Raw genomic sequence first — 26,368 nt, 5'->3', positions numbered from 1 at the left:
TGGTGTCTCCTGGACTCGGCTGGGAGTGTGGAGCAGTGAATGGGCCTGAAACTGGAGCCTTGTGCTGTGCTGTCCAAGGCAAGGCCTGGGGTCCGTCAGAGGGCCTCCAATTCCTGCCAAACATTGGTTAATCCAGTGTTTGTGGAGCTTTGCCAAAGATTCTGAACACACTCAGCGTTCTGGAATTGTTCACCTCACCACCGTCACCTGATGGGCCAAAATGAGTCACTGCGAAGTCACGGCGCGGTGTGTTCTCTAGGGGGCGCCAGGCGTCACGGCAGTATGGTGACTTGTGGGGGAATTTGACACTTAAGCGTATGCAAATGAGGCCATCCATTAACATTCAGAGGAGAAGTCGGGTGGGCCAGAGCGCAGGCCGCTCGTTACTATTGCGCATATTAATATGAGGCAGCAGAGCGCACACACACACGAGCAGACTCAGGTGAAACAAGGACTTGTGAGTCGTCCTCATGGATCAGACCGGACAGGACTTGATTCTCTCTGTGACAGTGAAGTCACAATATAAATATGTGGATTCCTCAAACATGCTAAAGTTGGATTGTCATCTTTAATATGACCTGCAGCTTTGAGAGCCGAGTCAAGTCCAGTTAAGGTGCAGAGCTCCAGCACTGAGGTCACGCACTTCAGCTGTCAATCACCTGCAGTGATTGACGGCTCAGATTCTCCCTCATTTGTCTCTTTAGTCAAATGGACCTGCAGATCATTACAGCTTCCTGTCTCGGGCGAGGGATTAGCTCCCATCATCTCCTCTTGTCACTCTGGACCAGGACCAGACCCTGGTACTGGAGACTTCTCAGCAGCTTCATTTCAGAGATCAGATTCTCATTCAAACATTGTAAACACTTTCTGGCCCATTTGCGTGCGTCTCTCTGGTCACTGTCTTCGTCCCTCACATCCAGAGGGAAGTGCAGACAATAGAAGCATCTTTTTCCGGGACCTGGACCTGGCCCTGGTCCACGGTTCCTTTCCGGCTCCACTGATAAAATGAAACAAAAGCGCACAGGGAACAACATCCTAACAGGAGCGGACACTCGACTGAAGAACTCAAGTTGTAATTCGTAATGTAATGGTCATGGTTGGTGTTACCATGACAAGACAAGGAGCTTTGATGTGATCTGAAGTCATGTAAAGAGCGTTCACAGCGGCACGATGACTCGAGACATTCTTTGAAAATACAGTTGTTCTTGAGGTCATCTCACCCCTTGAAGGAGGCCCACTCCGGAGCGTTTCGTCAGTGCTGCAGTTGCCCCTCAGCTATGCCTGCCATCCTGCCGCCACCGTCACCGCCCCCCTGCATCTTCCTTCAGTCTGTCCATGCTAGCTCTTAGTAGCACTGCATTAGCTTCTCAGGCCTCGGCTGCATGTGGATGTCCTGGTGAGACACAAGTGTTTGTATACAGCCTGAACTTGACCCTCGCTCCTCGGCTGCTGTTGCTGGGATCCTCAGGATTTCCTGTAAATCCTCACCGACCGCCGGAGCCCCTCATCTGCACGCGGCGATGGACACATTGATAAATCCCCCACAGATCTTCTGCCATCACTTTGAATCAATAGAGTCTTATCAGCCCCCGGCCGTCACGACTGCGGCCGCACCGCTTCACCTCAGGTCCCCTTGGAGCCGGTCTGATTTGTCGTGCTTGACAACAAACATGGTCACGGCTCACGCTTTGTCAGCAGGGCCGCCGGCGGGAACGGAAGTGTGTCAACGGTGGAGACGTAGCGGCAGATAAAGACGCACATGGATTTACATTTCTGCCTCGGATCCTTCAGAGAGGGAGCGAAGGCCTGCACTGCAGGACATGGGTTCGCAACCCAAATACAGGGAGGTGTTCAGTGTTTTCTGTAGAAGTGTTGATGTGGTTCCTGGAGACTAAACATGACAGGTGCAGGATCAGGTTCCTGTTGTGTGTGGGTCTTCTGTGGACATACCACTGTGGTGAGTCTCGGCTCAGAATCTCTGGTTCCTGGTGCCTTGGTTTTGTTGCGTTTTCATGCTCTTTTGTCGAGGTCGTGCTTGTGGGAAGTCTGGGAGCTCACAGTCTTCTGGGTCCCCTCCAGCTTGGTTGATCTCTGCATCTCCCTCCACGGTGCTCCTCCTCCCTCCGTCAGAACCGGTTGACCCGCGGGTCACAGCTGATCCACTCAGTAATCGTCGTCATCTGGGAAGTGACGGCCGCTTCTGCGAACACGTGCTGATTGGTCACAAGCTGTCACATTGTGTTGGCACCGATGCTGGGGTGAGGAGGGGTCGTCATGGCGACACGATCTGCTTACTTCATGAATTACTTCATTTGTCCTGCTAATAATAGCAGTACTACTACAATACTACAAGCACTGTTGTGATGGTAGTTGATGATGAGTATTGGTAATACTAGTATTATATAGTACAGCACGTACGTACGTAATACACTGGTAATGAAAGGTGTCATATAGCTGCGTTGGCGAGGGCTTCATCTGCTAAATGCTATTGCTAACATGAGGCCAGGGGCTTTTTTATACCCTGTACTTCAGCTGAGCTTTGCTGTCAGTACTGCCAAGTGTCTGTCAGTGGTAGCATCCAGCAACACTGGTCATAGAACTAATGTGTATGTTGTGAATATTTTCAGCTTCACAACTGAGTTTTTAAGTGGTTTAAACCCCGATAACAATTCCGGATGAATCAAATCTGTACGCAGCAGTACTTCATAAATCACAGTCATAAAAGCTGCTGCGTGGTTCTAGGGCCGCCGCTGTTCTCAGGCCTTATCTGTGGCTGCAGCCGCTGGTATCTGTGTCTCATCACTGCTAGAGAGTTTATGCTAAAGCTGCTGTAGCTTCCATGGACCGATGATGGCTGACGTCTGTGCTTGTGTCCCGACAGGAGAGCGACAGTCTGTGGTGGGATGCCTTCGCCACCGAGTTCTTTGAGGAGGACGCGTCGCTCACGCTCTCCTTCTGCCTGGAGGACGGACCAAAGAGATACAGTAGGTGTCCACCGCTGCAGCTCGAACTAAGCTGCTGCTTCCTGCTGGCGCTTCATCTGCCATTGTAGCCACAAAAGAAGTCCTCTGTTACTTGCTGCTAAAAGGAACTAGTACTTGTACTACCACCACAACCTTCCGGGGAACTGTGTTACTGCAGGTGAACTAGAAACACTGCACCCGCTGCCTCAGCAGCGTCGACTCCCACAGTACAACTGTACATACACAGGACCATTGAAATGACAATTGTAGCAACAGAGCTGTCCCGAGAGCTACTGCAAACTAACATGCTGCTGCTGGTGTCACTTCCTGGATCACGTCGCTCCTCCGTTGCCTCACCTGTGTCCGGTCTGACCCACCGAGTGGCCAGTGAGTGCTGGCGAGTCAACATCGTCTCCATGGATCCAGTGAAGCACTGCTGGTTTGCTTACAAATGTGAAAATATCTGAGTCCACTGAAGACTGTGACGCTGTTGCCCCGAGGAGCCAGGAGCTCAGCCCTGATGGTGTGCTCGGACCCTCACACACAAAGCAGGATTCTGAATATTCTAGTGTGGGACTTTTTTCGGTCTGTCTGTCTGTCCTGTCCTGTGTTGCTCCACATCTTGGCTCACAGAGACACTGGACTGAGGGTAGACATGACCTGACGTGTATCTGAAACTGTGTCCGTTTCCACTGCAGCTACTACATGGTTATTACTGCTGGTAACCTGGCTGGATCTGCTACTGCCACCTGGGGATTTCTCCAGTCCACAAAGATGCTAGTACTAGCGTAGTCCCATCACTTCCTCTGATTACTGCAATAATCTGAGCCTTTAAAAAAAACCCTTATATCTAGATACCTGGGACCCAAACCACACTCCCTCTACTTCGGTAGTACTGCTACTACTAATCCAAGGTGACTACTTGATACAACAATTGCTCCTCCTTACAACTCCCGTGATTAGAACTACTCTCCTACTCTGCCCCCACACATACTGCAGTTGCTGTAACAAGTACTACAAGTAGTAGTTGAGGAAAGTTACAACTGCCCAGCTAGTAGAAGTTGTTATCACTGCTACAGCTGCTGTTCCTTGAAGGAATACCGCTCAGTGCAACAAGTACAGCTCCATTTTTTGCTCTCCTTCGGAGCCCTCTAGTTTCCTCCCACTACTTCATGTGGTTGTCTGGCCGGACGGCTGCCCAGGGTGTCCCCCACCCGTCTGACAGATGAATGAACCTGAGTGAGGGCGCGGGTTATGAACCGAGGATGCGCTGCTGAGCTCACAGCTCGGAGCCTATCACAATGCTGCTGCAGCTGATGATGATGAAGTTATCGAGCCCTTCCCCTGACAGAACAACTTGCTCGCTGTGGTTGCTTCTCTCCCGCGTGTCACCCGGCTCAGGGCCGACCTGCTGCGGTCGTCTGTGCAAGGATTGCGTTCATCAGTGCAACCAAACGCTCTGCCTCGCCACGTTTCCCTCGTTGACTTCCACGCGCTTCTTTGCTCTTTGTTGCATCACGGCTCCACTTTCATCAGATGTTGTATCGGGCCAGGCGTCGGGTCCGCAGGTCATAATTAGACGCCGGTGCTGAATATTCAAAAGGAGAGTGATAATTGGGCTTCAGCGTTGACCGCTGCTGAGTGATGCAAGCCTGCAGTGGGGAGTCAGCAGGGATGAAATGGTCTCAGGACCAGAGGAGGAGCTGCGAGCACCGGGACAGACACGTGTGCCGTGACCTCTTGACCTCAGTCTGAGCAGAGTCAGGTTTGACAACATGAACACAAACCGATGATTGCTCTTGGTTTGAATCTTGTAGTTTTCCTCGTTCAAGATCCTGGTCCCCTGGTGGACTTCTGACCTGGTGGCAGGCTTTTAACTCGGAATTTGTAACAGGGCATCCAACACATACACTGACAACTAAGAACTTGTTTTGTAAAAAACACAGCTGTAAACATCTATAACTATGTAATAACTTGATAAACAACAAACAAACAAGCATCTGAGTCAAATAACAAACGTTAACAGACATGAACTCAGTAACTGTTGCCACAGTGACACTTTGAGATGCTGGGGTCCCCTGGGCAATTGTTTTACTTGGCTGACCCTGATTAATTAAAATAAGAAGAAGAAGAAGAACATTTTTTAGAATGATTCTTTCCCTTACTACAAGCCATCATGTGTACAGCCTTGTGTCTCCATCTTTTTTCATATATTGATGCAAGATAAGCCTGCAGTTGTACCAGCTGTCATGGTTTTCTAAACTTTCACACGCACAACATTCATTCATTCAAACAATACATATATAAAGGCTTGTCGCTTGAGTAAATAAATAGAACGACTCGAATTTTGATCCCTGTTACGCTATTTTGTTCTCATTCTGAAAGGTCTGTGTGTTCGTCCGCTTGCCGCTGGGATGCGGGGGGGCGGGAAGGGGAGCGCCAAATAATCGAAATAAATCGATAGAAAGCAATGAGTTCATTTTGTGAACGATTGTTTAAAGCTTGGACATTATCTGTAGTTTCCCTCCTGTCATCAGCATCAGACATCCCATCAGTGGCAGTGCGCTTCCATGCGGCGACCCTCACGACACAAGATGTGGATCACTGCCAGATAAACAAATATGGCGGTTACGGTTGCGAATGATTTGAGAATTTGCGAATTTGGATCATATTCGGCGAAAATATGAACACATTTTAATGTAAACCAGTGAGATGATGCTACAAGTTGGGCATTATACAGATGCTAATAATACAGTTAGGGCGTCCTGCTGAGGAAACGGCCTCCGGTTTTGAGTGCTGGAGGGCGTCCATTTTTACATGTTTTGCAGTTTAGATACCCTCTAGCTAAAAGCCTGCCTGGTGGTTTGGTCCAAACCAAATGATCATAGTCTTGTGTTCAGCATCTTTGTCTGAGTCCAACCCCACAAGTGGCCTCCTGCAGCAGCTGTGACTCTCAACATCGTGATGGTGTTCTGCTAGGCACAAACTACCACTCTCTTGCCTTTCCTCCAGTTCCTGTTCTTCAGCGCCACTTAGTGGGCTGTCGCTCCAGAGTCTCTGACAACAGCCAGCGAACAAACACTGTCATCTTCAAGATCACCTCACAATTCTTGTGTGTTTCCATGGTGTTTTGTACCACACGTCATGTTTTGGTGGGCTGCAGGAAGGGACTTGGCAGGCTGCATTTGGCCCCCAAGGCTTGCCATGGACACATCTGACCATGCATGTTCTGCTGGCTGGAGCACTGCCATGGATGGATGCCTGAAGGAAATAGCTGGTGTGGAGCAGCTCACTAGACAAACAAAGAACACGCACACGCAAGAGGCATAAAAGTAGCCCAAGGTTTCATGAGCTCCAGGAGAAGACTGAACTATTGAGAGTTCAGTTGTGTAGCAATGTGGCCTGGATGGGGGAGGGGCACCCTGGACAGGTTGGACCAGACATGGGTAAAGTGCGGCCCGGGTGGCGATATGTGTCCCTTTGCTTGTGTTTTGCGGCCCTCAAGAGGATAGACTAAACTATACACTGTATACTGAAACTATACAACTTTTTTTATTCTGTTTCCGTTTCAGTCATTACTGGTTCCACAGTAAACACAACACATTCAAGACTACATTTTTGTTTCCTCTTTTTCATTTGTCATTTTAGTATCTTTCTCAAAATTCAAAAATATATTAAAAAAAATATATTTTTGCCTTTTTATCTTCGATGTTTGGTCCATAGTTTTATTAGGATTTCTATTCAAATAAGATGCATGCCAAATGATTTTTTATAGGTTTCATGGGGTAATTACACTTTGTAATATCCTTGCTTCCATTGAACCTTTTATGGTTCGTTGTGTTATTGTTAAATAAGATTTTTTTTCTGCCAAATTTTGTAGTCATCAGCATCTTTCTTTTGTCGTGACGGCCCTTCACAACAGTCTCAGTTTATAATGTGGTCCTTTAGGAACTTGAACTGCCCACCTCTGGGTTAGACAGACAACTGCTCAGTCACACACTCACTCTGTGTGTGGGAAGAAACCAGAGTGCAGGGGAGACCCACACACGCATGACCATGAACGCTTCTTATGATAGGAACCAGGTTTGTTGCCTCAAGCTGGATTCGAACTCATGACCTTCAGGCTCAAAAATTCTTGTCAAGCGAGTCAGAGAGGCAACTGTAGCATTGATCGCAGCAACAGAAGTCCTGACGTAAATGAGGTTGACTGAAGTGCTTAACTGGAAACAGACCTGGGAACTCCAGTCGTAAAACAGGGCTCAGAGCGCTCATGCCGTGAATGAAGGACCAACTCACGTCGAGTTCTTCTGCCGTTCAGAAACATGCAGCTCTGCTTCCGACTGACACTCTCCACATTCCCAGCTCAGATGAGGACAAATGAATTTTCTCCCTACTCGTCTGTGGGACGCTTGTTCTCATGGTCACGTGACCTGGGCGGCAGCAGACTGACGGCTTCTGCCTCAGAACCTGACTCCAGGTCTCAGCTATAAACAGCAGATTAGGTAAATTGGATTTTTGTTTTCCCCTCAGCGAAACATGATGAAATTACCACTCTCAGCTGAGTCAAATATTAGTTTTCTCCTAATTATCTTATAAAGCGCCGCTGCGTCTCCACCTTTATAAATCATCCAGGAGCGGGAAGTTCAGAGGCGTTTGAGAGGAGCGCCACATGCTCACGGATTATTAACCTCAGAGGCAGCATGGATGCCGGTCAAACGCCGCGCTTTACCTTCGAACACTCTGGTGAACGTTCCATCTGCTTGAATGTTAAACTGGCCGGAGCTGCGGCGAGTTTATATATTCATTAGCTGCACTGGCCGACATTAGAAACACAAGCTGATATATGAAACAGAGAGGTGTGTGTGTTATTCTTGTATAACTTTACTTGTAAGGACACATTCTTGGAAAAACACCTACTTGTGCGGACCTGGTCCCCACAAGGTTAAGCCTCAATTCGAGGATGAAGACTGTAACTGGGTTCCTGTGTGGTTCAGAGTCCTGGTTCAGGTGAGCCATGTGTTTTGGATGGTTAGATTTAGACGGGGAGGCTGGGGAAAGGGTGATAGCAATAAGATGTCCTCACAAAACGTAAAAACATGACTGTGTGTGTGAGGTGTGATCTGTGACTGGCTGATGATCTTGACTCGACTGACGACTATATGTAAATGAACAGACTGATTTGAAGTCAGAGGTTTACTGTGTGTGTGTGCATGTGTGTGTGTGTGAGAGAGAGAAATTACAGTTGTAAGCCTGTAAAATACTGTGTCCTGCATGTTTCTGTTTTTCTCCTTCGTGGCTCTTTACTGCCCCCTCTTGTCTGCAGCTGCTTATTTAAAGAGATGCTGCCTTGTCTTCTGTCATTCTGTGCATATGTGTGTGTGTGTAGGGGAAAGAGAGGGGTGTGGGGGTGTTTGCACTTCTGAAACACGTTTAGAAGATTGAATCTCTTTGGATAAAAAAAAGACAGTTTGCTCTCTGTTATAATGTCCAGTGATGGACTGAACAATCCTGAGCGATCTAACCCAAATGTCACGACTGTAGCAGGAACAAAGCTGAGTCCCGGAGCAGTCCTTCCTTCTGGCTCAGCTCCTTTCCATCTGTGCTGTGCAGTGGACTCACCTCTGCTCCACTGTCTGACGGCTCACAGTCCTCACAGAGCTCAGTGTGGTCGGACTGTTCAGCTGATGTGGAGGTGTTGGGACCGGTTCATCAGCTGATTCCCACGTTCGTAAATTAGCGGCAGATGATTTGGAAGAAGGTGGAATTCCCTTTCCCTGGCCACAGACTAGAACCTCAGGCAGAAGACGCTCCAGACGGTCTGGAGTTGAAGCCAGGTGACCCAGCCGTAGGCAGGAAGGCGAGTCGAGCAGGAAGCAGAGTTAAGCTATCGGAGTACAGCAGCTGTCCGTCAGGATGGGAAGGTCTGCTGACTTCCTGCCTCTCAGCTGCCCGCGTGCCCCGCAGCAACAACACAGTCCTGCTTCCCTCCTCCGTGTGAGGAACAGTAGAGGAAGTTCCTGCTCTGCTTCACCCACACTCTCCCAGCATCACACCTCCTGATCAGTTTTGCTCTCAGTTTCCGGCGTCTTTGAGCTTGACCTTCGGGAGTTTTCTTTTTGTTTTCAAAGTTCACCTCTGACTGGCAACGTTTTAAGCAGTTTATTGAGTAATGCTTATTGTGTGGAGCTGAGCCATCTCAGACTCAGAGTAGAGCAGCTGCTTCCCCACACCAGCAGACACTCTGGGTCAGGAGCACGAGCCTATCTGGTAGGAGGAACGGCAGGTTGAAAGACTTCCAAACTGGGAAGACTCAATGACCCGCATCCGGCTCTGGTCTCTCCAGACCTCAATCATTCATGAGGACACTGGCGGACGGGATCTTACAAATCCTCCTGGAAAGTCGGGCCGATGGGCTGCCGTCCCGCTGCGGAGGAATCGCCCGTATGTTTGCTGTTAGTGGTCAACGTAAACACGGTGTCATGAAAAAATGACGAGTGAGAGTGCAACAGCAGCTTTTAACTGTGGAACATTCCAGAAAGATCAACAAGGCAGGAGAGACATCAATAATGAATCCAACACACACACACACACACACACACAGTTATTGACACGTGGAGAAATCCATATTTATATATAATAGAGTGGTGGAGGAGCTTCAGTCTTCAGTCTGCAGCACTTTACTTAAGATATTAAATGTTTATGTGCTTCTTCTTCTTCTTCTTCTTCAAAAACTCTTCTTCCACACACACACACACACACACACACGCACACACATTGTTTCCAGAGGTCATAAGGTCACAGGTTTTCCTGCTGTGCTGAACAGAAAAATGGTAGTTTGAATCTGTGTTTGGAGCTGATGTGGCAAATGTGGACACCGCTGGAACCGCTGCACAGTCAACAGCGTGATCCTGCACTTGCAGCGCCCCCTGGGGTAGAGAGTGACCCATCCCGACAAGAAGCTGCAGCTGGCGCGTGACTCTCTGAGTGTTGAGCGGGTGCTTCTGTCTGTGACCACCTTCACGTGAAAGAGGTCAGATTTCAGATTTCAGAGGTTGGCGGAGAGCAGCTGGTCAACTGGCCGACTCGGGTCAGACTGAGCTGAGTCTGCTGCAGGATGTGGCCCAGTGTGGAGAGAGAGGGAGTGGTCAGTCAGATCTGCTCACCGTGGATGAATGTTGAGGTGTGACACGCCTGGTTGTGTGTGTGGCCTGTCTACCTCCTCTTCGTGTTGTGTTGTCCCCACGGACTTCCGCCCTGGGGGTGTGAGGAGAAGGAGGGAGGGCGCCCCCTGTTGAATTATGGATGGAGGTGAAGCCGGTGCAAGGGCGAACCTCCGGGGGCCGGGAGGGGGTTTGTCACCCTCAACAACTCACCCTCCACTTCTGCCCAAATTCTCTATGTCGTCCAGCAGCAGGAGCTCCTCTGGTCCTGGACTGGGACCAGGGTCAGGGAGGGAGATCAGTCACACTGGTTCAGAGCACAAGGTTCTTTCTCCGGGCCCTTCCTGGCTCAGTCGCTGCTGATGTCTCCATCACAGAAGCTAGTTAGTACCCGCAGCTTCAGTTGGAGGACGACGGGCAGGAAGTCTGGCAGGCCATATTAAAAACAGTGTTTCTGCTGAACCAACATTTTATTCTTCAGTTCCCGTCAGTCAGCTGATCAGAGTCGACACGACAAACCAGAGTTTTTAATGACACCTAACGCTGTTGTTGTTGTTTAGTGCGGGGCTTTGAGGAAAGAGAAGAAGACTCCAAAATGACAGGAAGTTGGGGAGAGAGAGAAAAAGAGAGAGAGAGGGATTGAATTAAAGTTTTATGACTGATGAATATTTCATGTTCTGGGCAGTGATTCCCACATTCTGCTGTGTGTGTGTGTGTGTGTGTGTGTGTGTGTGTGTGTGTGTGTGTGTGTGTCCTCCAATAGCCACGCTGCTCTGCGTTGTCCTGCTGGCCACATGTGTCAGTGTTGTGGCTGCACCATCTAAAAAGCGCCTTGAACATAGGTTCCAGAAACACCTGAGTTGATGCGATGGCTGGTGTCCGCACACCTGACAGTCCTGAGGTTTCTGGACACCTGAGCTACATCATTATCTCAGATTTTGTTGTTCGGACCTGTGAGATGTTCCATCACAAGTGCAGCGGTCCAGACTTGTTCGGTGGTTACATCACTGACACCTGAAACCCCAGACGGCTGGACGTCCACGCTGCAGTGACCCGCCATGTTTGTTTGTTTGCTGCTGGCAGGTTTGACATGCCTTGTCCAAACGGACTTGGTCCTGGTCCATCTGTCCAGTGAGTGGTCCGGTTAGACCTTCATGAGCCTGGAGTCTGGCTTACAGGAGGTGGAGGAGATTCAGACTCACAACAGTGAGTGTCTGGAGTCACAGCCTGCAGAGAGACTATTCTTTGGTCAGTTGGTGACCATTGCTGAGAGCTTCGTCCACGCTGACCGAGCTGATCCAGAGCAGGGATGCTCGGTAAGTTCATGAGCGCCTCTGACCTCACCATCAGTTCCGCCCTGACCTTCCCATTGACCCACTGATGATGACTCATGCAGGCTAATTGGAGATGATCCAGGTCGATGTCCGAGGATCAGCAGCCTCTGTTCGGTCATTGATGGAGCCCACTGATCAATGCCAGGCTCTCCCTCACTCTCTGTCTCGCTCTCCCTCTCTCTTTCCTGACGGGTCGATCGAGCTCAGAGTTCAGGTCCAAACAAGCGCAGGTGTGTTCAAACGGTGCAGAGAGCTGATCAATATGGAGTCTGTTTCGGGGTCCTCTGATCCCAGTGGCTATGCACCTCTGGGTCTCAGCCTGCTGCTTCTGGCCTTCACCTTCCACGTGGTTTTCTCTGAGTGGGTCGATTCCTGATCTCCAGATGAAGCTGCTATTCATGGGGATGCTGTTACTCTGACAGGAACAGGAAGTGACGTGAAGGAAGTCTGTCTTGTGACTTCAACATTGAGGCTTGTGTGTTTGCATGTGCCTTTCCTGCGATGGTCCTTACAACATGTTGACTCACAGTGAGCCTGTGTGTGTTCTGACCTTGTGGCGATTACGTTGATGATAGACACACCTGAGTTCTGGCACTGTTCGGTTTAACAAACGTGTAACTTTCCCAAAATGCTGAGTTGAGTTTACGACCTACTGTGAGCTGAAATAATGGGAGTGCCTTGTGTGTGTACAAGAACTGTGCGAGGCTCTGCAGTATTGTGTAAAGTCTCCTTCATTTTTGACCTGTTGTGTTCTACTTTATGATCCATTGTGTTTGTGTTGTTTACTGCAGTGGTTCTTAACCTTCCGTTCTCCCGAACCAACAGGTTTGGGGCCCATTCAATAGAACTGATTCATTCCTCTTGATTTGATTTGTGATCAATAGACATATTTAATCTGCTTACATGTAAACAAACCAAAACCTTGTCAAATGACATGAAACCATGTGATCATTGCAAAGATATGTATTTGTCATTGAAAAGTCCAACCAGCAGCCGAACCAGGTGTAAGTCATATTCAGCAAATTTACTAAAATAAAAATAAATGCACTTGATGCACAACTATTGAGAAAATTGGAAAAACTGAATAAAATTCTGAATAAAATTAGTAAAATAAAACCATGAATGAATATTGTAAAATAAACTCCAAAGAAGATAGAAGTAAAGTGTAAATGAAGGTATCGCCATAAAATGTTCTACTTAATTTTCAAAACTGCTTCAGCAGGTGCTTTCCTGTACAGTTTTTGCTGTTGCTGGGGAGACTTCACTTTCTTTATCATTTTTTTTCTTTTCAAGAACTTCTCCTTAGTTGGTAACTACCATAGATTCACCGACACACTACCGCCACCATACGTGGCTAATGTATTAAAACTGAGCATCTCACAGCCCGGTAGGCGGCGCTCGTGGCCTAAGTAAGGGCCCCGGCCCTATGGTTAAGAATCGCTGGTCTACAGTAAGGTGGTTGTGTCAGGGTCAGGATTTTAGCGGTGTGTTGAGCTCAGCGTGTGACATGGTCATGGCAGGTCCATGAGCCAGTCCTCGCTCCGGGTTCCCCTGGTCCACCTGGCTGCATCTCATCTCCCTGCAACATCAAGCGTTCACTTTCCCTCCAAAATCCTCCAGTGCCACTTTTTATCCCACGTTACTAATCATTTCTGCTGTGACACAGCTGTGTGTGTGTGTGTGTTTACAGTGAAATCTACAATAGTTTCACTGTCAACAAAAACAGGCTCCATAATGGCACTTTTTATCTTTGGATTTTTTTTTGTTTTCCTGTTTATCGCACACAAACACATGTTTGTTCTGGTGAGTGTGTGTGTGTGAAGATGGCTCCCGCCGTCTCGCCGCTCGCCGTGGTTGGCAGGAGTCCCGGGCAGCGGCGGGGGGGAAACAATCCCGACAAAGTGGCGTGAATTAATGCGACTAATTAACGAGGTGTTAATTATTTGTAAATTGCATGTTTGGGCTCACATTAGTGAAGAGGCATATGTTTGCTCCAACAAGTGCCAGCTAATCTGGATCTCTGGAGCGGCCCGGTCTGAAGACGGGCCAATCGGCTCGCGGCAGGAGCAGGGGAGGAGGAGGAGGAGGAGGAAGAGTAAATAAAATCCGGAGCAAGTGTCTGATCGGTGCTGGCTGGGTGGGAGAGCACGTGAAGTCCGGGCTCTGTGGGGTTCAACCTTCTGGAGTGCTCTCCCACAGAGACCAGTACGGTCCGGAGCCCTCACACCAGAACAGTGTCTCACTCCCTCTTGCCTTCCGTCTGCCTCTCTTGTTGTCTCACCCATCTGGAGGCCTTAAGGCTTTCTCACTGTCTCACCCATCATCAGTCTCATCCATAGCCTCTCACCTGTCTTGCCATCATCCCTCCCTCACCACCACCCCCAGCCTGTCTCACCCTTCTGTTGGCTGAAGTGTCTCACCCCTCGTCTTCCTCACCCTCTCCCCGGTTCCGCGCTCTCATTACTCGCTCTCCTTCCTTTCCTTGACAATCCTTATTTTTTCATCTTCCCTCTGAGTTTCGTCTCACCCCCTCTCTCTTTCATCCCCCACTCTCCCTCCCTCCTCCCCCCTCGTCTCTCCTGAGCTCCTCCACATTAGCAGTCAGCTCGTCTCCTCGCTGTACTTTGTTTTTCAACCGTGGTGGTGGAGAGCGAGCGAGCGAGCGGGGGTGTGGGGGGGAGAAGGGGGAGTTGAGAGAGTGCAGAGCAAGCAGTAGATGGTGGGGGGGGCTCCCCTTCTCTTTCTCTGAGCTCACGATGCCAAACATTTTATGTTATTTAGTGGAGCCTGACTTTATCCAGTTTGAAAACACACCAGTCGCCTCCCCCTTCTCCTCCCCCATCACACCCTCACCCTCCGGTAGAAACTGGGGCTGCGATATTTGTGGAGCTTCTCACGTTGTCATTAAGTGAGACAGAAAGTCGAGAAACTCCTTCACACAGACTCATGCTGCACTTTTTGGTGGGGTGTGTGTGTTTTCAGATGGGGGGGGGGGCAAACTACAAGCTCACCAGTAGATGTCACCAGATTCTCCTTGCTGGAAAATGCTCTTTTGAATTTATATTTATGAGTTTATGAATTTAACGCTCTTCTTCTGCATCTGCTCAAACATGAACCGTTGGGTTGCTAATTTTGTCTGGACCTCATGGAAGGTCATAACCCTAAAGGTGCGAGTGGGTTTCTGAGCTCAAAGGCAGCTGGGAGGAGTGCACAGGGTGGACCCAGGACCAAGTTACAAACACCTGTCAGTCAGCGCTGTTTCAAGGGAGGGAGTCCGTGGCTGGACCCACCACACTGCCTCGCCGCTGCCCAGCCTCTGGGAAGGACGGCACAGACGGCGGCTGAGCTGCCTCTTGTTAGACGGAGAAAAGTTTCCTCGGCAGAACTTGTCCGTCTTAATAACTCTAAAGTCTGTCAGGGGATTAAATTATTCCGGAAACGCTTGGCTCTCTCTCAGGAAGAAAAGTCCGGAGTGAATTCATTATTTCATCTGGTGAGAAGTGATTTTATAAACCCCAATTTTATAATCTCATCACTTTTCCAAGAGAGAAGGAGAGTGAAACTAATTCTGCGGACTGACACTTTGCAACTGTTGAGAGTGTGAAAACTTGTGCTGTCCATCAGAGTTTGTCATTTCAAGGCCACAGCCTTCCCTGTTGGGAGGTGACGCCCCCTGCTGCCAGGTCTTCAGACTCTTCCTGCTTAGCTGAGAGTTTTACAAGGCCGCCGAAGTTGCGTGAGGAAAATTGAGGTTGGCTTCTAGCCCCACAACTGCTGACCCTCGTGGGAAAACAACCCGGCATAAATGTGCGGTATCTGTTGCCAGGTTTGAGCTTCATTATTCAGGTTATTGTTCTATTCATTTTGGTCAAAAGTTTCTTCAACAGTGAATGTCACAGGTGACATTCAGGTTTGTCAGGAATGTAGACCCCACTAGAAAGTTTCAAATGTCTGTCAAGAGCATTGATTTGGAGGCTGGTATCTTCAGCGGCTGGTGTGATGACAAGCGTCTCTCTCTCTCTCTCCTGCAGCCATCGGACGGACGCTGATCCCCCGATACTTCAGCACGGTGTTCGAGGGCGGGGTCACCGAGCTCCACTACATCCTCAAACACTCCAAAGAGTCCTTCCACAACTCCTGCATCACCCTGGACTGCGACCAGTGCACCATGGTCACGCAGCACGGCAAGCCCATGTTTACCAAGGTGAGTCACTGCCGCATCAATTATTGATCGCAGGTGATGACAGAAGACAAGAGGGGGCACTGGTTGAAGAGCGAGTCCTCTGCTTTCATCTTTCCCGTGCGCTCGTCTGCTGACTCGCAGAATCACAAATGTCAGTGCTTCTTCTGTCTGCGGGTGAAGTAAATAAATGAACTTTCATTTAGTGTTTTTTTTTTTTACTTAAATGCGTTTTGATATGTTAGAAACTTTTCACTCCTTTCTCACATGTTCATCAACTTACATACATGTCGCTCCGCCCCCAAGTTCAACACGCTTGGTTCTGGAAGACTCAACGCTAGAGTCACAGCAGCAGCTGACGGACGCTCAGGGCATGTCATGAACAGTCACTGACCGCAGGGTTGTTTTGGAGGTCAGAGGTCACCGTGTGTGAAAAGATAAACATGTCCCCCAACACTTGTTTGGGTCGCTAGGTGTGGTGTGTTTGCGTTTTTTTCAAGGTTCTGCTTGATGACAGCCGTCGAGGGTTTGGTCTCTCAGTGGTGACATGTACGCTCTTGTTCAGCATCTACAGCTGAAGAGTTGAACTTCAGAGTGGCCTCCTACTGGAGCCTGTAATTCAATAAGCAGAGTTTTGATTAGAACCCGCCGAGCTGACACAGGTGAGCCGATCCAAACGTGATAGCGAGGCTCTTCTGGAAGCCCTTAAGCTGCCGCTCTTCTGTCTGCTGAGAGAGAAGCCCCTGGAGAGTGAATGATCCAGATGGATGGCTCTCTCTCCTCTCCTGCTGACTGTTCCTAAGAGGCCCATGAGCCCGTCAGGTTTGTTGTTGCTGCAGAGCGACTCCTGAGCCAGTATGGCATTGTTACCCTCGACCAGGTAACTGTTGAGCAGCCACTGAAGGTGAGCCAGTGTCCAAGCACTGAACACTAAAAAATACAAATACTACTCAGTTGAAGTCCAGCAATACAGCCATGTCCATCAAGGTTCCCCTTCATGCCCGCCCCTTCCCCACACAGCGCTCCACGTTGTAGATTTGGGGGGCGTGGCCAGCATAGAAGTCAAGCTGAGGCTGAGACAAATGGACCAGGAAGTTGTGGTCTTCACCTGCTGGGTTTCCTAACCGCTGTTTTATGGTGATCCTCATGAAACATGGAGAAAAGTTTCTTGTCTGTTAACCTCCGACAATATCCCAGGAATGACTCTCACTTTTCATCCACGGTGATATGACCCGGGGGAGGGGCATCTTCTTTGATGGCCTCCACTCTTCAGCTCTGCCACTCTGCGACTACAGCTGAGCCCAGTTCTCTGCTGTTCCTCCTGCCGTTGTTCCTGCTGCTCTCTCTAAGCTAGCAAAGAAAGAAGGACGCACATGGATGCCACTGTTCTTTATCAAGGTCACATGAGAATGATGATGGGAAGTGGCCTGCTGGGCGGGGCCAGGCGAGCCTTGGATGAGGGGGCCACCAATGTCACCAATATGTGTGATGATGCGTCAAAGGGCCTTCTGCTCTTCTACTCTTCCTTCTTCTTCCAGCTCATTGACTTCTTCAGGCCCAGAAAGTGGCAGGTGTTCTTCCAGGTCGACCTTTTGACTTTGGCATCCTCGCCTGCCACGCCCTCTTCCATGGGCTCGGGTGCCAGGTGGGCCACTCCCTCCTCCTCCAGTTTGAGCTGCAGAACGTCGCTCTCCAGGATGTCGGTGTCAGACATTTGGATGCTTTCCTGCAGCGAGAGCGAGGCCCTCTCCAGCTCCTGAGTCAGCAGCAGGTTCTTCTCTCTCTCTGCCTGCAGCTCCATCTCGAACCGGTCCTGGCTGGTGATGTAGGCGACCTTCAGCTCTTCGTAGTCTTTCTGAAGCTGCTTCTTGGTGCTGTACTTGATGTCGGCCCTCACCTGGGCCGCGATCCTGCTGGTGCTGAGCGTCTCAGGCATGCTGTACCTCTGCAGAGCCTCCAGCTCTTGTCGGGTCTCCTTGTCTTTCTTGATGAACAGCTTCCTGGCGTGTTTCTGCGTCTCCAGCTGATTCTTTATTTTGTTCAGCTGAGAGTTCAGCTGCAGCCTGCTCTTCCTCTCCAGCTCGCACCGGACCCTCTCTCTGGTGGACAGGTCCTTGAGCTTCTGAACTCTGTACTGCAGAGCGTCGCGCTCTCTCAAGGCAGCCTGCAGGACGCTGCTCGGCACCAGGTGCCTGGACGTCCGCTGGAGCTCCTGGGCTCGGGGGTACCTGCTGCTGTGGTTTGAGGAAGCCTCTCTGGCTCTGAACTTGAGGTGTCTGTGGTGAGAGTCGCTCTCCCAGGACTTGTATCTGTGGATCGCCCTGCGGTGCGACCACCTCTGTGAGCCCGCGGTCTTGTTGGCGGCACGTTGCTGTAGCACGCATCTTAGGTCGGCGTCTCTGGGGGGCTGCATGCTGCCGTCAGCTCTCTGCTCGCTCTCCAACTCTGTCGTCAGCTCAGTCAAAGTTTCCTGCTCGGCTCCCTCTCCTGGTTAAATAATTTCTGCAGGAGTGTTGACGACTCAACAAAGTCGTCCCGGCTGTCGCTGACCCGGCGACATCAAAGAGGACCGGTCCGCTACTTCGTTCTTGTGGAACCCTTCATGAATGGGACTGGTCCAGTCTTGGTCCAGCTCAGGGCCTTTTGCCTTCTGGCGGAACCTTCAGTCAGGCAGAGGAAGTGACCCTCGGATCAAAACTAGAAGGACAGAAATGTTCATGAACCAAGTCATGACTGCAGTTTGTTCTTCGCTACATTTCTGTGATAATGTAGCAAAGGACAAACCATCCTCCGTAAGACCCCTCATCAGTCCCACTCGGTTCTGGACCTGTCCGATATCACCTGAACAGGTCCGGACCTGTTGAGGTGATATCGGACAGGTCCGGACCTGTTCAGGTGATATCGGACAGGTCCAGAACCGAGTGGGACCTGTCCGATATCACCTCAACAGGTCCGGACATGTCCAACATCAGAGGACCACAAAGTGGACAGGCCTCAGCAGGTGGATTGGGCACAGTCCACACGCATGTCACCGTTGCTAGGCTGAGTTCTTGTTTTGCCCCCTGACACAACAGGAAGTGTCTCAGACTCATGGAGATGCACACATCGGAGAAAGTGACTCATCTTGCATCATTATGAACACAAGTCTGTCGATCATTCAGAGTGGAGGAGCGTATCATTTATTCATGCAGAGAATGGACACTGACTAAAGACATGAAGACCAGTAATGCTGACCCATGAAACGAACGTATCTCAGTCTTCAGACGGAATATTAAACCAGCTGGATTGATGTGAATCTCACCTTTACCTGGCTCACTAAAGGTTACTGCCTGACCCTGCATTGAAGTCCAGGAGTTGAAGTCTCTGTCTGTGGGCGGTGCCTCTCTCTCCAGGGTCAAGCAAGAGAGGAGGGACCTGGAGTTGAGGTTCCTGGTCAACTGATCTGATCTTCAGCTGAATATATGTGACAAGAGCACAGGTCAGAGGTCAGGCTGGGCATTTGTTCTTCTGGACTCTTTGGAGGTCTGCTCGTGTTTTGGACAGCAGTTGTTCTTGCGTGGCTTCTTCAGCAGCATCTCTGGAGGTCTGTGAACGTCGTGTTTCTGAAGTCATGTCCACGTCAGGAGCCTTCTGTGGCACGCCGCTGAGCTCCGTGTCTGCGGCAGCCTCTGGTTGGGTTCCTCGAGGGTTGCGAGGGAGCGCCTCCCACGGTTTGATGTAGGCGTTAACAGGTCTGCAGTGTGACTCCTTCCAGCTCTTCTGAACTCGGGACTTGGTCACTGCCATTTTGTTTTTCTTGGCGCTGACACCTTTGGCTCTCCTCATGGTCACACTGCGGTGTCAACTTCTCAGCTCAGTGCTAGCAGCGCCCCCTATCTGTCGCGCGGGTCCCAGTCTCTCCCTCCTTCAGTGGCTTGATAACTGAATGTGTCATTAGCATGATGAGAGAAGCTGCTGCTATCATTAAATAGTTTCCTCTGGAGACCTGATGATGTGTCAAAGTTGAGTGCCGCTCCTTTGATGTTCCCGTCAGCGGCACCGTCTATCAGGTCCCTCCTCCGTAAGGATGAGTGACACGGACATGTCACATGCAGCTTCCTGGTTGTTGGCAGTCTGCTGACTTGGAGGCGATCAGGTTTTGGTCTTCTGTCGGGTCGTTCGGAGGGAGGAGTGTGTGTGTGTGTGTGGACTTGTTTATCCTAATTTGTGGGGATGAATTCTTGACAAACCTTGTGAGGACCATATGATTTTTTGGGGACAAAAGGTTAAGCCTCAATCTGAGGATGAAGACTGGGTCATTGTAACTGGTTCAGAGTCCTGGTGAAGGTTAGCCATGTGTTTTGGATGGTTAGGTTTAGAGGGAGAGGCTGGGGAAAGGGTTATGGCAATGAGAGGTCTCCACAAGGATGTGTGTGAGAGTATACATGTGTGTGAGAGAGAGTCATGTGTGAATGAGACCCATGCTCCAGGAAAGGTCCTTTCATGCCTCTTCTGATGGAGCTGCAGAGAAAAACAGCGGTACTACACGTGTGTTATTACCGGGCTGCTCCGGTCAACAGAAAAGCTAAATTTGACGCTGGCAGCGACGCTTGCTTTTCATCTTCACCTAAATTGGATGAGAAGAATTAATTCATTAGAAAAAAAGAGAATTCCAATAACGTCTTCTGTGTGAGCAGCAGCAGCAGCAGCAGCGAGCCTGCAGCTCTGGAGGCCCGAATCTCAATCAGCTCCCCTCCACCTCCCCCCACCTCCTCCACCACTGCGCCTTCCTCCTCACATCCATCCACCCCTCCTCACCCCCCCTGCCTCGCTCACTCACTTATTCTGCCTCACTGTCTACAACCTCTCTCTCCCTCTCTCTCATCCCTGCTTTCTCTGAACCCCCTCCCTCCACACACACTTCCATCCCTGGAGAAATCATCCCCAGCTCCCAGCTCGCTTGCTCTCATCTCTCTCCCTCTCCTTCTCTCTCTCTCTCTCTCTCTCTCTCTCTGTCTCTCTATCTCTCTCTGTCCCTCTCTTTCTCTCTCTGTTTCAAAATTCTAAACAGTTTAATGGACCTTGGTTGGTGGCTTCTGGTGGCACGCCTTGTGCTTCAGGTGGAAGCATTTCAGATGTCCCCAGGTCCAGATGGAGATGTGGATCAGTTTGGAAGAGTCCGGATACGAGAAGCTCTGCTCTGAGTCTTAGTCGACTGAGCTCCCGCGAGCGAATTTGTGTGAGACAAAAGCAGTCACATGACTCTGCGGGCGTGTGGTGCTCCTTCACCTCTGATTCCTCGTTGGCAGTTGCAGGCAAATGAAACCCATCACTGCTCCAACTTGCCGACCCTCTGCTCACCTCCTGCTCAGGTCCTGGGTGGAACAGCAAGCTCAAATTTCATCCTCTCCCATGACTTGGTTGCGCCTCCTTCTGGTCATGATTCCTACTGCCAAACAGACTGATGGTTGAAGGTTCAGACCTGGGGGTAATGGTGAGGCAGTTAAACTTCATCTGAGGGACACTCAGTCTGGGGCGCCCACTCCCCCGGAATATTCTCAGCTGTGTGTCTCTCAACATGCCATTTGGCTTCGCTGTTATAAATGACTTTTTCTTGTCCGGTCAGTGCTGCTTTTCGCATCACTTTTTAATCTCAGGTTTACTTTTTCTGTGCTGGACAAAGACTTGAATGTGATTTTTTTTGTCGTTTCTCCCGACAGCAGCAGGAACTTCAGTTTTGTTTGACTGTAATTTCATACTTTATACATCAAAGCTGTTGGATTCATTATGTCATGAAGTGTTTTGCCTTTGAAGAAGTGTTTCCCAAAATACTTTGTCTCTCAGCGGTCGGTCACAGGTCACAGTCAGTTGTTTCCCATCACTCCAGACCATTCCTTTCCTCAAGTTTTCCCTCATCATGCCCGCCTGCCCAGATGTGCAGGAGTTCGGGGCTGAAAGTGTGTGTGGGGGGGTGGGCAGGGGGTGCAATATGGCTGCCTGCCTCTTTCTTGTTGATCCCCAGGAGAGCATCTGCGCCGGGGGCATTGATTAGAGTGTGTCTGCTGGGATTACATCTCTGCCGTTGCCATGACGACTAATCAGCTGATTTTTTTTTCACCCTCGCTCGGCCCTTCTACCCTCGCTCTCCCTCATGCCGGTTGTCACGGCAACAGAACACGGAGAATCGCAGAGATTCAGGGGCGAACTCTCTGCCCCCCCACCACCCCTCGGTATGTCCTCCCCTCCTAATTGGCACCGAGATCTGACCCGGGTTCCTTTGTCTCGGACGTAAACACTGACTGGGCCGCTGTGGTGGCGCTCATGGATGATGGTGTGTGTGGATATGCGCTCATAGTCTGTGTGGACATGTGTACGTGAACTAGGTTGCTCCGTAGTCTCTAGTGTGTCGGTTATGTGTGAGAGTGAGAGTGTGTCCACGTGTGTGTGAAATTGTTCCAGTGTACTGTGCAGCTTTGTTTAGACCGTTACGGTAACGCTCATATGTTTGTCACTCTGTCATTGTGGGGACCTCTCATTGCCACACTTTTCCCAGCCTCTCACCTGGCTACATGGCTAACCTTTAGAGCTGTGTATTGGCAGATATCGTGCGATACAACACGTACCCCGATACAGGAGTGATGATACCATACACTGCGATATATCGCCATGCTGCTAGCTCAGCAACATATTGTGAGAAGAGCCATCATTTCAAGGGGAAAATCAGATGATGCAGTAAAATATCATGTGCATGAACATGAGTTTATTCTTATGACATCAATCCAGTTAGACAGAAGAATGAATCATTCCCTTAATCGACAAAATAACTCTATCTAATCTATGTATAAAATTTTGATGTTGGCAACCTGACATATCAATACAATAGCACACGATCAAATACAGCGATGTTTGAGCGTATCAATGTTTTCTTACACCCCTACTAACCTGAACCCGGACTCTGAACCAAACTGAAACCCAGTTATAATGAAACAGCTGTTCTGAAGTCATCCTTAAATTGAGGCTTGGGTTTGTGGGGTCCAGCAAAAATGTCCCCACAAGTAGGTATGTTTTCTACAAGGATAGCTAAGCCAGGTACACACACACACACCCCTCTCTCTGTCACTCTCACACACACACACACCCCTCTCTATGTTACTCTCACACACCCCCCGCCCCCACACTAACTGATGTGTGTGTCAGCCGGGTGTTGGTTCTGATCCCAGCTCTGATAACCGGCCCGCCTGCATTTACCTGCCACTTAACCTTTGACCTCTGCCTGGCAGACGAGCCTCTGGGAGGAAAGGCTCTTCAGTTTACGTCATATTAACACTTACTGTTGACAAACAGCAGCTAATGAACGATCAGGAGCCCGAGGTATCGAAGGTGTCTTCCCTCTGAAGACTTTCTCTGCTGACGACATGATGCTGTTGGGTCCTGACCTCAGCTGTTGCTCTCCTCTGCCCAGGTCTGCACTGAAGGTCGTCTCATTCTGGAGTTCGCCTTCGACGACCTGATGAGGATCAAGACGTGGCACTTCACCATCCGGCAGTACCGGGAGCTCATCCCTCGCAGCATCCTGGCCATGCACGTGAGTCTCACGCACGCCCCTGCAGTCTGGTGGTCGCATGACAGGCTGGGCTCTGACGCTGACGGTGTGATGCTCCTCTGCTTGTGTCGCTACCTCCACGGCGCTGGGAGCCAGAGAGGAGGAGGAAAAAACCCTCTCAGGCTTCATGTGAATTTCACTCTCCCATAAATTGGCCCCGCTGGGTTTTTGACTAATTCCTGGAGAGAGAGAGAGAGAGAGAGAGAGAGAGAGAGAGGGAAAGGTGCATTGTGGGTAAGGAGACACGGCCCGCGAGTCTTTGATCGTAGCTTGCACTAATGAAAGCACATTCACAGTCACGTCAGGTGCAGATGGAGAAAAAGCAGCTTGAAAAAGTCTGAAAGTTTGAATTCTTGATGTTGCACCTGCCCTCGTCCACACACGTGTCCCTGCCCCTGTCCACACACGTGTCTCTGCCCCGTCCACACACGTGTCCATGCCCCTGTCCACACACGTGTCTCTGCCCCTTCCACACACGTGTCTCTGCCCCATCCACACACACATGTCCATGCCCCTATCCACACATATGTCCCTGCCCCTGTCCACACACATGTCTCTGCCCCTTCCACACACGTGTCCATGCCCTCGTCCACACACGTGTCTCTGCCCCTTCCACACACGTGTCTCTGCCCCATCCACACACACATGTCCATGCCCCTATCCACACATATGTCCCTGCCCCTGTCCACACACATGTCTCTGCCCCTTCCACACACGTGTCCATGCCCTCGTCCACACATGTGTCTTTGCCCCCGTCCACACAGGTGTCCATGCCCCTGTCCACACACGTGTCCCTGCCCCTGTCCACACACGTGTCTCTGCCCCTGTCCACACACGTGTCTCTGCCCCGTCCACACACGTGTCCCTGCCCCTGTCCACACATGTGTCTCTGCCCCGTCCACACACGTGTCTCTGCCCCTTCCACACACGTGTCTCTGCCCCATCCACACACACATGTCCATGCCCCTATCCACACATATGTCCCTGCCCCTGTCCACACACATGTCTCTGCCCCTTCCACACACGTGTCCATGCCCTCGTCCACACATGTGTCTTTGCCCCCGTCCACACAGGTGTCCATGCCCCTGTCCACACATGTGTCCCTGCCCCTGTCCACACACGTGTCTCTGCCCCGTCCACACACATGTCCCTACCCCTGTCCACACACGTGTCCCTGCCCCTATCCACACACATGTCCATGCCCCTGTCCACACACGTGTCATGGACGCAGTAACCCGTTTGGACCTGAGCGCGGAGCTCATCATCACAGTGGTGGGATGGAGTGAACACAACACTACACCGACGAGTGTTGCCTGCTCATCAATTAGGCTAATGACCAGCTCATAATGAGCTTTAATTGTTAGTGTCAAGCTGAAAGGAGTGTGTTCAACCTTGTTGTTGTTGTTGTTCGTACAGGCGCAGGACCCGCAAGTGCTGGAGCAGCTCTCTAAAAACATCACACGCATGGGACTGACCAACTTCACCCTCAACTACCTCAGGGTGAGTGCATGTGTGTGAGGGAGTGAGAGAGAGAGTGTGTGAGAGAGGGAGACAGTGTCAGTGTGTGTGAGTGAGAGAGAACTTGAACCTTCAGAAAGAAGAAAGTGCTTGTGATTTAGGCGGATTTTGTTACATGTATGTTTTCATCCCTGCTGAATGCACATTTTATTGTATTGATGGGCTAAAAAGTCACACCTCACAAGTGGATATACATTTATTTCTCTTTATATCACTACATTTATGTAGGTTTAATTTTCCTTCATCATTTCTATAATGACCTCTGAAGTTCGTTCCTGCGGGTGGACCTCACCACCCCACCCCCAGTCAGCTGCGGCCAGCTGTCACTCAAGTCACAAACACAGTTATTAACAGCGTCTGGATGGTGTGCACCACTGCCAGCCATATTTCTTTCATTATATATGTTTGAGTGAAGTTTGCTGGATATTTATGAGACTCTTGGAGCAGACAGCATGTCTGTCCGCCGAGTTAGTCGTGTGTGCCTGCTGCTCATGTGATGGCCTCCCTGTCTGCAGCTCCATTCAGGCTTTGAGGACAGTGAAGGGTCGGAGGACGCTGGCGTCCCTGCACGGCCGCTCCACGACACGTTCTTCTCTCATTTGCTGCGTCGCGACTCGAACTCGCTGCTTGTGACACGTCGCGGCTCTGCTGCTCGGCGGCTGCTTTATTCCTCTGCAGATGCTGATATTTTTATTCCTGGAATAGAAATTCACACGCTCACTCACCGAACCTGGAGAGCATCGCCTCCACAGCATCAAAACAACAACAAAACAAACCCACTTATTCTGTCTTTACAGGGCGCGTCAGCACCTCCACCTGACCGCAGCCGCTTCAGTTCAAGGAAATAGGAAGTGTGAGCCTGCTGAACAGGCTAATGATTATTTCTCTGTGTGCGCGTGTGTGTATGAGTGCGCCGCCACACTTGACTGACAGCTCCGATTTTCCAAATGGGAAAACAAGAGCGAGCCGCGGCGAGATGGGAAGAGAAAAGAATTAATTGGATACAGAAAATTAGCATAACATTAATGAACGCTCCCTGTTGAGACTGGTAATTGTGAAGCGGCGAGAGATTCAGGAAGTCTGCGGCGAAAAACCGCAGAGAGGGAATTGGTTCTTTTCCTCTGTCTGTGCTTCCACCTGCCGTGGAGGAGCGCTCGCGGCACTGCGTGATTTCACCCTGAAATCTTCCCAAACCAGGCTCACTGGAGCGGAGCGGAAGACAGGAGAGGCTCACGTGTGTTAGTCAGTTATGTGGAGTACTCGGAGGAGACCACCCCGCTGGCTTCTCGGTGCGAGGACTGACCGACACAGTGTGACAGGCCTTTGCGAACAGGAAGTGAGTCTAGTTTGGCCCGGTGCTGCAGGCCTGCTGAGCTGTCGTGCTCCAGCTGACCAATCAGCTTCCAACACAGAGTCCTGTCTCTACTGCTGACCAGGTGTCTTGTTGACTCGAGTCACAGTTGTGAGTCACTGGGGAAGAGTTGAGCTGCAAGTGTGATGTCCGTCATGGTGGGAGGCAGCGTGTGACAGAGCGAGTCCCACTGGAGTCGTGACTGTGACTCAGAGTCGTCCGAACTGAGCTTCAGCACTGGTCTGTTGAAAACTGCTTCTTTATTTAATAGAGGCAAAAT

General features: G+C 50.3%; 1 protein-coding gene across 4 annotated transcripts in view; it reads left to right on the top strand.

Moving 5' to 3' along the window:
- Positions 1-26,368, top strand: part of ldb2a (LIM domain binding 2a) — a 39,167-nt gene that overhangs the window by 5,043 nt on the left and 7,756 nt on the right. For all 4 annotated transcript variants that reach the window (XM_053878632.1, XM_053878631.1, XM_053878630.1 and 1 more), the window contains exons 2-5: positions 2,882-2,984; positions 15,489-15,661; positions 23,079-23,201; positions 24,636-24,719. In XM_053878632.1, the coding sequence (XP_053734607.1) occupies positions 2,882-2,984; positions 15,489-15,661; positions 23,079-23,201; positions 24,636-24,719 (483 nt within the window). The remainder of the gene's footprint in view (positions 1-2,881; positions 2,985-15,488; positions 15,662-23,078; positions 23,202-24,635; positions 24,720-26,368) is intronic.

Source organism: Synchiropus splendidus, chromosome 11 (genome assembly GCF_027744825.2).
Source record: "Synchiropus splendidus isolate RoL2022-P1 chromosome 11, RoL_Sspl_1.0, whole genome shotgun sequence".
NCBI classification, from domain to species: Eukaryota; Metazoa; Chordata; class Actinopteri; order Syngnathiformes; family Callionymidae; genus Synchiropus; species Synchiropus splendidus.
This window is presented reverse-complemented; position numbering and strand designations above follow the sequence as displayed.